We start from the raw sequence: 11,675 nt of genomic DNA, 5'->3' as shown, positions 1-11,675 counted from the left end.
GGAATTATCACCAAAAGGGCATTATTTTTAGAAGTGAAAACATTTGAGCCAAGGAGAAGATTCAAGTCAGGCAGTGCCAATAAATATACTTAATAGCAATTAACAACCACAGCATGCCTGTATAAGGATTAATTCAATCTCCCTTGCTAATTTTCATAGCAGTCACTACCAGTGAGTAACAGATTTTGGAAGTTCAACTTAGCTTTCAATATGAGAGATGGAAAAAGTCAAAGTATATAGGAAGATCTATCCTAATATGAAAATTTTCAGTCATTGTGTAAAATAAGGAAAAGGAAAAAAAGGAAGAATCAGAAAAATGGGCAACTTGCAAAGTATATGGCCTCAGCTGATAAAGGAAGCAGATAATTCCTGTCATAGATGCAGTACTTCTTCAGGTGGTTGAGATTCCCAAAACATTCTACTTCTGACTATAGTAAAAAAGTTGCTGCTATTCAGGATGGAAAAAATTAACCTGTTTTTTCTTCTAATTCCAGACACTCATGCAACAGCATGAAAAGATACCAATAACCCCACTTCCTGCTTCTAGGCTGAAGATTATCTGATAATTTTACAAAGTAATACCAACTACTAGAAGGTTCAGTGATTTTTGCAAAGTATTAACCTTCTAGAACTTAGGGGATACATATCCTAGTGAGTTGCCTAAGGAACATAGATGTTAAATGACATGCCCTAGATCACACACCTGGTAAGGCTCAGAGGCAGGATCTGAATCCAGGTTTTCCTGACTCCATTCAATAAACTGATGGCCTTTTTTAAACTTCTTTTGAGGTTGTATAGATACCAAAAGGACCATGTAGGCTTATGGCACAATAAGTACATTTTAAAAAATTAATTCAACATGGAAACCCAAAGATGCATATGAGTTCATTAAAAAAAATAGAGAGTTGGAATGTGAAAGAATTGATGAACAAGCAAGTTACACATGCTTGCTGTTTTAATCATAGGACTCCCTGATAGAAATGAAAGACATTCTATGGACCCAAGAGCACAAATGCTCTTTTGTTTGTTTGTTTTTTGCAGGGTAATGAAGATTAAGTGACTTGCCCAGAGTCACACAGCTAGTGTCAAGTGTCTGAGGCTGGATTTGAACTCCATTTCTCCTGAATCCAGGGCCAGTGCTTTATCCACTGCACCACCTAGCTACCCCCAACAAAACTGCCCTTTCAATACAAAAAAATATATATCTTAATCTCAATCAGATCCACTCTTTTGAAAACTCTGTCACCATATATGTTAGATATTATAAAAAGTCAAATCATTTTTTGGGGAGGGAAGGAAGGGAGGGAAGGAAGGAAAGAAAGAGAGAGAGAAGGAAGGAAACATTTATTGTTTTTGGTATGTGCCTGGTATTATTCTAAGTACTTTTTAAATATTATTTTATTTGTTCTTCACAACAACTCTGGGAGGTAAGTGCTATTTTTACCCCCATTTTACAGTTGAGGAAACTGAGGCAGGTAGAGGTTAAGTGATTTATCTAGGGTCACACAGCTAGTAAATGATTAGGATCATATTTGAACATAGGTATTCCTCATTCTATGTCCATCATCTATTCACTGAGTCACCTAGTTGCCTCCAAGAAGAAGAAATTTATGGATAGTTTTTCAAATAGACAGAAATATGGGCTCTGTATGTTTTAGGCTACTCATTCTGTTGAAAAACCTCAAATGGGTGTGTATGTGTATGTGGGGAAATCAGGTTTGGTTCTGGGTCCAAGAGAAACTATTTGAATTTCAATAATTTGGTAACACTCATTTGTCAGCAAGGTTTCTTGGAAACTGTACAAATTTAGCTACTGCCAATAATATTTCCACAATTTTGCCAAGTTAAAGAATGAGGGGAATTTTTATAGCTAAATTCCAAATTCCTGAATCCAAGAGCTAAGAAGAAAAATCAATGGCCCTTACTAATAGTGGTTTTAACCAGGTGCCTCTTAAATGAAACTCCTTATAAATAACATAGATTTTTAGCCAAATCCTTGTGCATTCTTTCCTAATACTGAAGGTTAGGAGACTTTAGTGAAAATAGAAATCTTTAGAGATAGAGAAAAATAGATATGGAACAAAAGGAAACTCAGAACAACAATAGAAAGAAATCTAGACTATACCCTCCACAATTGATTCAGGGGAGTTACACAATTACCAGTGAATGGACTATATACTTGAAAAAAGCAGCACGGAACTAATTTAAGGACAAACAAACCTCAGGCTGTAACCTGGTATCTGACTGAACATAAAACACCATTACAATCTACAAAACAATCAGATAAAGACAAACAAGCAAAGTCCTCAAGACCCTTGGTGAAAAAAAATACCATTACCATGCCCTGAATGGGAGAGTACATGCTACTATCTAGTAAAGTTTTTTTTTTTTTGTATTCAGATTTTTCTGAACATCTTGCTAAAGGCATTGCTTCTGCCTTTTTAAAGAACTAATTACCTGACAAAATATATAATTTGCCAGCAAATAGCTCAGATGGAAATCTAATCCTTAGGGAAATATCACCAAGATGGTGATGATGATGGAGAATTGGATCAGGTCAGATTTTCAGCTATAACCTCAATGAGGAAAAGAAACAGCATTGGTCTCTCTCCTTTCCTGAAGCATTAAATGAACTCTGCAGGAAGAAGTCAGCAATCAGGTAATTAGTTAGCCCTATGTGTTTGTCTGTTTAGCTATATGAATAAGTAAGAGTGTTTCCTGGACTGGAGGAAGTAAGCAGAATGGAAGAGATGTTAAGACATGAAAATAGAGGCACTTAAGGGAATATGTTAAGGAAGTAGTATGGGGTAGGGGAAAGAGACATGATTTAGAGTTGAGTCCTGGATTTGAAACCTACCTCTCCTACCTAAGGACTTTGGGCAAGTTGCTTCCCATCATTAGGAACTGTTAGTAGACTCTAAAATATTTTGAGGGTAGAGGCAATTTTGGTTTTGTCTTTTTATGCTTTTTGGCTAACATTGTGGCTAGTACATAGTAGGTGCTTAATACATGCTGTTAAATTGATTTGATCTATTTTCCTCATCTATAAAACAGAGGTGTTAAATTAGAGAACCTGTTAAGATTCTTTTCAGCTTTAAATCCTATAAATGCAGTTATCAGTATTTTTTTTTTGAAGTCTTCAACCACTTTTCAATAGTTGTAATTATCTGTGCAGCTTGCTGAAGGTGTCTTGTAGCTAGTCCTTTTCTATTGCTCCTTAACTTGCCACACAGAATGCTGTCTCAGAATGGCTTGTTAGCTCCAAGCTAGGCATAGGAACCAAGAGGTCCCCAAACTTTTCTTAGTTTTGCCTTTAGTCTTGTGGTTTTAGTCACTTAATTAAATGTCACTTTTTCACATTACTATAATATATTTAAAAAGCACCGAGCATAGGGTAAAACAAGAAATCCCAAAGACTGTAACTATTAATGAGGTAGTACTGGTCTGGTGATGGAAAATCCTCATTGTCTCACCCATCAAAACCCTTGTTTGGTCTTCAGGCTGTCTATAATATATCCAACTTCTAGCCATTATTTCTTATTTTCCACTACCCCATGAAAAATTTTGATAGTTTACTGGGTAGAATTATGGTCCTGCAATCACTGAGACCTGAATTTGCAACTTGCATCTAACACTAGCTGTATGACATTGGGCAAATCACTCTCTCTGGTCCTAAGTTTTCTCATCTCTAAAATAGAATTCAGGACTCTGGTTCCTTATAGGTTGTAGAAAGAAAGAAGGAGGTGTGATGATTGGAATGACGCCACCTACCGGAGACTTACTATAGGAAAGCTCCACCATGAAGGAAGGTCTTTGAGGGCAGGACCATGCATCTTTTCTTTGGTGTCAGGAAGTGACATTTGCTGGTGGGAGGAGGAAGGGGGAGCCGGGCGCTCTGCCTCTTTTTCTTGTCCTAGGGACGCTGGTGGAGAGGGGAGCTAGAAATGCGTTCTCCCTTTAATAGATCGGAATCTAGGCCTTTTCTTCTCTCTTTACCAAATTCTTATTCTCCTTAATAAATGCTTAAAAGTCTAACTCTTGCTAAAGCTTATAATTTATTGGCGACCACTCATTAGATATTTTAGACAGTTTAGCTAGAATTTTAGCCCTTAACAGAGGTAAAGTACTGGAGGTACTGAGCAAGATAGAGACCCAAGTATGGTTGGACAGGACAGAGACCCAGGTACTGAAACTGTGACATTTTCTAACTTGATACATTTTTCAAAGAATGGCTGTAATTAAAAAGATATATTAGGTAATTTATTTTTCACTATCAATGGAAAATCATTGAAAGAAGAACCTTCATTTATTCGTTTGGATTTCCAAACCTGGATTTCTAAAAGTCAGACTTCACCAGAAAAATAATTAACAGTTGAATCATTTTTACTCCCAAGAAAGAAGCCAATGTAATTTGGAGACTTAGTTTCCAGGAATTACTGTGGGCCCCATTTGCTTCTCTCGTTCTTTGTTGAAAAATTACAGGCACAATCTAATCTGTTTATTATTTTTGGCAAGTTTTGAGGACATTTAGCCATTGGCTCAAAAAAAGTAGGGGGAGAAGCCAAAATAGATGACATAAATAAGACAAAGTAAACATAGCATAATCATCTATGGGGCCTGCTGAACTTTTAAAGAAATGACTTTGGGAGTGCATATTCATATAGCTCTTTCTTGGTGTTTATTATTTACCTGTTTTCAAAGCATGCCTCAAAGTACTAATACAAAACTAAATATAATTGATAAAGATAGCAAAAAGGGTTCCCTTTTGGGAAAGAAAATGTTTTATGTATCATAAAAACAATACTGATTAACATGCGATAGGATAAATGAGGACTTGGAATAGGTGGTTGACACTAAGAAAGGTATTGAGTCCGTGGCACAGGAATTCCTAACAAACATCCCATAACAACTAGTACAACTGATCAACTGAAGAAATTTAGGATGGGAATCAAATTGGTATAGGGGAGTAAGACTAAAATCCAGGAAGTCAGAAAGACCTGAATTCAAATTCAGCCTCAGACATTTACTAGCTGTGTCATTCTGGGAAAGTCACCTAATCTTTCTCTGTCTCAGTTTCATCAAATTGTAAGAAACATATAATAAAAGGACCTATCTCACAAGGTTATTATAATGATTGAATGAGATAATACATGCAAATGCTTAACAGAGTACCTGGCACATATTAAACATTCAATAAATGCTTATTCCCTCAATTTTCCCAAATCCTTATCCAACTAATATTCCAATAATAATAAAGTGGTGTCTGTTCAAAACAGTAATCGAAAAGATCATGGACAATCAGTACTCTTAGACCACTGAGGAAAACATAAAGTACATAAACTAATCCATTCAATTTCCTTTAATTCCACTTTCTAAATTGTGGGCAATTAGTTCATTTTTTACTGTGAAAAGGAAGACAACTATAGGGTAATAGCTTAAAGAAATGGTAGGGTCGATTGAAGGGAAGTTTTTAGTTTTGTTTCTTTTTCTTAAATTATATGAGATACATGTTTGTAAGCAGAAGGGAAGGAGATATTTTTAACTGAAAATTAAGAGAGATAGGGTGATCAAAGGGAACAAATTCCTAGATGAAACAGAATGAAACGGGGCCAGAAGTACAAACAGATGCACCACTAAAGAAAAGGAGAAGGCAATATTTTCATTTGAAAAGTAAAGGAAGAAAGAATGAGGATGAAGTGGGAAAGTCTGTCATCATTGACAAGACATTTGAATGTTTAATTATGGTTTTCATTGAGCTAACCCTCACATTAAGAAGATGCATGGCATTAGGAGCTAGTCAAAAGAAAGTTGTGACCAACTTTGGGACAAATAAGGCAAGTTGTCATAATATGACATTAAGAATAGCTTTTATTATGGTAATGTTTCACATAATTGCACATCTATAACCTAGGGATGAGGTTAGAGGAGGGAGGGGAGGAAAGATAGAATTTGGAACTGAAAATTTTAAATACAAATGTTTTTTATTATTTTAAAAAAGAATAGATTGCTATGGATAAAAAATGACTTTTCAGCTTCATTTTTGCTGCCATTATTTGTTCAATTGAAACACCCTGTGATAATATTGTTTGTGAAAGAGTGATATAAGCTATTACATGATCCTGAGCATATTTTCCAAGCTAGATACTCTGAAATGGTTCACCATGAAGTGGTGGTGGTAATAAAGCCTTGTGCTACAAATCTATAGCCCCATCCTCCCTCCCATCCCCATCCTAGCTTCCCTATGGCTTCACTAACCATTTCTTTGACTCAGCCAAAAACTTCTTTCCCTGGAGACCATTTTCCTATAGATAATACCTCCTCTGCTAAGAAGGTAAGCTCCTTGAGGGCAGGGACTCTTTCATTTTTGTCTTTTTGTCTCCACTTCTTAGCATAGTGCCTGACACATAGTAGGAGCTTAATAAGTGGTTTTAAAAAAATCATTCATAGCTGTGCTGTGCTTCTTGAAAAGTACTACTGTTACCCTGCAACCAGCACCTGTGGCAGTGAGGGGCAAATATCCCAAAGTACACCCTAGACATATGGAAAATTCCTCCAAGGCTATTCTTTTTTTTTCTTTTTTTCTTTCTTTTTTATTTTCTTTTATTTTTTTAGTGAGGCAATTGGGGTTAAGTGACTTGCCCAGAGTCACACAGCTAGTCAGTGTTAAGTGTCTGAGCCCGAATTTGAACTCAGGTACTCCTGACTTCAGGGCCAGTGCTCTATCCACTGCGTCACCTAGCTGCCCCTCCAAGGCTATTCTTGATGCAATGGAGCTAAATCACTAGTAACATATACTGGTTCAGTCTATAGAATTTACAAAGCAAGTAGGGATAAAGTTACCAAATCAAGCTAACGAAAATAAATATGGACCTATTGTCTAAGAAGAATTAAACTACGTGTCCATATATGCCAAACACTGATCATTTGATGACATCCCATAGGAAATATAACTTGGTATTCTCAAACAATTCATTACCACACCAGTGTCAATTAAACAATCTCACAATAATATGATAGATTGGATCATTTTGAAATCTGTATAAAAAGAAAGAGAAATGTAAAGAGCCCAACTTTAACCAGGCTCTCAGTATATTTGTATCCTTCTATCTGGGTTTCTCAGTGTTATGTTACTAAGTAATGTTGAGAGGGGAACTAATAGGAGCTTAGGTAGGCTAGGAAAGAATTCATATGATGGTGTTTGAGCTGAGTCTTGATGGAAGCAAAGAATTCCAATAGACTTGAGGTGAAGAAAGGGTTCATCTTAAACCCATGAGACAACCAAGCAAAGTCATGGTATTGGGAGATGAAGTATAGGGTGTGAGAAATAACAAGACCAAGTACCTTGGCTGTACTGTCTAGTGTGGGAAGGTGAGTAAGGGTTGTTTTTGTTTGTTTGTTTGTATTTGAGGCTGGAAAGGTAATTTGGGGCCAATTTGTGAAAGATCTTAAATACCAAACAAGGGAGTTTATATTTTATTTAGTGTCAGTAGACATCTAAGGAATGAAAAGCACTTATCATAGGCTTAATAAGTGTCAAGTACTATACTAAGTGCTAGGGATGAGAGAGAGAGAGAGAGAGAGAGAGAGAAAAGCAAGCCAAGGAGACCCTGCTCTCAGGGAACATACATTCATTCTAATGGGGGAGACAACATTTATAGGCTAGTAGTAGCCAGTAAAAGGAGTTATGGTCTGAGAAGTCACAAAGAAAAGCAGATGAGTAAATCAAAACTGCAGGCAGTTTAAATATCCTTTTGAGAGACAATGATAGTATTTTTGCAAGTAGGAAAGGAAGAAAGTAAGGAAGGAGAGAGGGAGGGAGGGAAGGAAAGAAGGAAGGAAGGAAGGGACGGAGGAAGGGAGGGAGGAGGGAGCGAGGAGGAAAGAGGAGGAAAGAAGGAAACATTGCCTCTTTTCTTAACTTGGTACCTACCTCCTCCCTCTTTTATTATTATAGAATACAGTAGGCACTTAATAAAAACTTGTAGAATTGGAATTTTTATATGGAGAAATAGAAATCAAGACACAGAATGATATATGTCCTAGATTATTCTTGGGACACAGCTTCTCTGCCAAATAACTTATGTTTATATGATATTTATATTCATAAGGCTTACAAAGTACCTTATTTGCAGCAGATTTGTAGGATGTGAAAACATTAACATCTCTATTTTAAACATGGGGAAACTGAAGTTAAAAAGGGTCATACTCAATGTCATGAGGATAGACAGAAGCTGGGTGGCTGTAAGGATCATAACATGAGAAATACGAAATTTGGAAGAGGCATGGGGTTTTGAGAAACTATGCTTTGTTTGGGACAGATTGTATTTAAGAACTTTGGGACATTCTGTTAAAGTTTTTGTCTAGGAAATGAGGGCTGGTGCTGGATATAATGATTTGGGAGTCATTTCTAGTCAGTCAAGTTAATCAAAATTTCTTAAGTATCTATTGAGTGCTAGACACTATATTAAGTACTGGGGATACAAAAAGAGGCAAGAGACAGTTCTGCCCGCAAGGAGCTCACCATCTAATGGAAAAAGATTAGATTTCTACTCATGGGAGCTACTGAGATGATGAAAGAAAAGAATATCTATATATAGATATATAGATATAGATATAGATAGAAATATAAAGAGATAGATAGAAAAGTAGACAGAACTTTAGTGAATTTCCATACTTCTTATCTTTTGCCATTTTTTCTCTTCTAAATAATGCTTCATTTTGTGTTTGCTTGGTTGTTTGACTGGACTTGTGATTTAATTAGTGAAGAGTTCTGTATTTTTCCTGAAACCTATTCTTAGTCGATTGGGGTACTGAAAAACTAATTGATTGAATAAGGTCACACACCTACCCTGTTCTAGATCTTCCTGAATCATAGGCCAACTCTCTATTCACTATGCAATGCTAAATGTGCTTTATGTTGTGATATCTCATATCAAAATTATGTTATCATACAGGCTTTTCAGGAAAAGATATTACATACTAACAACATCGTATGATTATTCATTTTAAAAGCAAATCATGACGGCATGAGGCAAAAAAGGGAAAAGGAAATGCAATACAAAGAGGAGGGTTATTGGAGAGAAGGAATACTGAGCATATGAAATCAAAAGGAACATCTACAGAGATTGTGGCATACATCTTTCACACTGTATAACTTTCCTCCAGAAATAATAAATGTATATATTATAGGCTGAAGAATCACTCCTAAAACCTAATGAAAGTGCTGAGTTCTTTAATAACCATTTGAGAAAAACAGAAAATCATGTAGGACTCGCCCATCAACTTGACAGTCTCCTATGTATTTCTCTTATAGCAAAATAGTATACAGGAGAGCAGTATAGCTTTGACATCATAGATTTGTGGAAGGTCTACAATGTACCAAAAATTCTTTCATCTTCTAAGTAGAAAAGCATTAATCTTCAATGAAGAAAGAACATTAATATAATAATTTGTTATGTTAAGAATTAGCTGGCTAATTTAAATAAAATTAAACAATGTGTTAGTTGGGGATATAATGTGAGAGATAGTGGTTCTCCTTTTCTTCTATGTCTGTTTTAATCTTTTCTTCATTCTTAACCTCAAGTCTCAACCATTCACTTCTTAGTGAGGGCAAACTACTATGAAACATTCTATTCCTGTTCTCATTTGTTACCTGTTTTCTTCCAAAGTCTAAAACATAGTGACATGGGTGATAGTGGAGGAATGTGGTCAGGTTTGGGCATTGTGTATGTGTTGCAGAGAGATGGGGTAGGAACCAGTGTGATTTTTTTGTTGTTGTTCCTTTTCTCCTCACCTCAATACCTACTGTGACTTTTGATTACCCATGCTAGGTGTTTTGATCACAATCTCAAAGACAAAATTCAAAGGTCATTAGAAAATGTTTGATATGAAACGGTCTTCTTGGACAACACACAAATCACAGTGCAACATGCCATGGCCACACCATCAAGCAAAAACTTGAGGTTTTTGTTTCAAATAGCATTTGCTGCTTTGTTTTCAGTCTCTACATCTTCCCCTCCCTTGGGATACTTTTCCTATTCATGCCTTACAATCAGATTGTGACCTGAGATTACAAAAAATCTAGGCTTGAGTCAAGACTTTGATCGGAAGAGCTTGAAGTTTAAATTGTATCAGAGTATAAAATATCACTAGAATATCTCAGGTCTTAGGCCTTTTGCTTGTCTCAATCATATCTTGCATACTCTAACAACTGACCACTTTAAAGTCTTTTTGATACTCTGAACAATGGGGACATATAGCCAGTAATTCACAAAGGTAGCCTGTTCCCATTCCACCCACCTCCAACTCTTTTTCTCATCCAAGTTAACTAAAAACAAAAACCATGATCTTTGCTGAAGCTGATCAACTTCCATTTCAACACACACAGAGAGCTCCATTGAACTGGTCATCACAGCAAAAGCCACAACAAGCACATAGCGGCATGGAACTAACTGCACGACTCAACAGACAATGCAGACAAACTTGAGTATAAACCAAGATTGTTCTACCTCTTTTCATAACAGGTTAGTGCTGGCCCTCAGTGTTGGTGTACAGTTTTTATGGCATGGGAAAATAGGGATGTTTCTGCCCTATAAAAATAAATGTGTTGAATGCTTTAGTTTGAACTTACATCAGGTCAGAAAGATCCAAAAAGAATCCTGAAAACAAGGACATCACCAAAACACATGGGAGAAAATAGGAAAGTGTTGGCAGGAAAGCCACTGATTTCCTGTGTGCTTTGATGCAACATTTTCCAGTATCTTTCTGTGAATCGGAATCATATTGATGGGACCTTTTAAGGATTTGTATCCTGCTACCCAACAGCATTCATATGAAACTTTTCCATAAGCCATTCAAAAGGTCATTCTTCCCACAAATGACAAATGTGAAAGAGATAAGGAAACCAGACTCTTCTCATTTGTCTAAGTCTCAGAAAGACCAACACGAGGGTTAAACAAGATAGAAATGTGTTCTTTTTAGAAGAGAGCTGTAGACATAACTATGAGGAAATAGATTAAGGAGGCCCTCCTAGGTCTTTCCAATATTTGTTTAAAAAAGAAAGAAAAGGTTGGTATTCTTCCTTTTTTATGACCTATTTCATGCTTCTTTAAGCATCCAAAGCCCAAACACAATTGTCTTCCTTTTGTAGCATCTTGTCCCCACCAGGCAATGGGGGATGGAACAGAAAAGGAAGCTTAGAGGGAAGCATGAAATCCTGAATTTGTGTAACCGTAACACATTCATCTGCTGTGACATCAATAGAGCAAAGGTGAGGGGTGAAGCTGGGAGTGGAGGATACCTCACTGTACTGTCATCTTTAATCTGTCAGGATAAAACACTTACCACATATGCGCAAGTTTCTCAAAAGATGTTCTGCGATCCATTGAGTTGCCCAACTTACTTGGGGTATGGGAGGGGTAGGTGGGCAGAGGGAAAGAGAGAGAGGCCCATAAAAGAAAGAAAGCAAAAAGAAAAAAAAAAGAAAGAGAACAGAGCAGAAAAAAAAAGATGATGAAATGCAATGCTGCAACACAAATGTCATGTAAGAAATCAAGGGGGACACTAGCAGAAAGTCACTAAGGACATACTTTTTATTTTTTTCTGCAACATAATTAAAAAGAAAAAAGAAATTTCTTTAAATGCATAAAATTGGTGTGATTAAAGTAAAATCAGAA

General features: G+C 36.4%; 1 protein-coding gene across 6 annotated transcripts in view; it reads right to left on the bottom strand.

The window, feature by feature from the left end:
• RGS7 (regulator of G protein signaling 7) overlaps nt 1-11,675 on the bottom strand; it is a 667,489-nt gene that overhangs the window by 28,340 nt on the left and 627,474 nt on the right. For 2 of the 6 annotated variants that reach the window (XM_044002218.1, XM_044002219.1), the window contains exon 17: nt 10,509-10,589. The exons of 2 other annotated variants lie outside the window; for them this stretch is intronic. In XM_044002218.1, the coding sequence (XP_043858153.1) occupies nt 10,515-10,589 (75 nt within the window). In that variant the 3' untranslated portion in view covers nt 10,509-10,514. Of the gene's footprint in view, nt 1-10,508; nt 10,590-11,343; nt 11,401-11,675 lie in introns of those variants that run through there. 2 more of the 6 variants (XM_044002222.1, XM_044002225.1) reach the window with 2 other exon arrangements.

This window comes from Dromiciops gliroides, chromosome 4 (assembly GCF_019393635.1).
Source record: "Dromiciops gliroides isolate mDroGli1 chromosome 4, mDroGli1.pri, whole genome shotgun sequence".
NCBI classification, from domain to species: domain Eukaryota; kingdom Metazoa; phylum Chordata; class Mammalia; order Microbiotheria; family Microbiotheriidae; genus Dromiciops; species Dromiciops gliroides.
The sequence above is the reverse complement of the archived record's forward strand: the minus strand, read 5'-3'. Positions and strand labels throughout refer to the sequence as shown.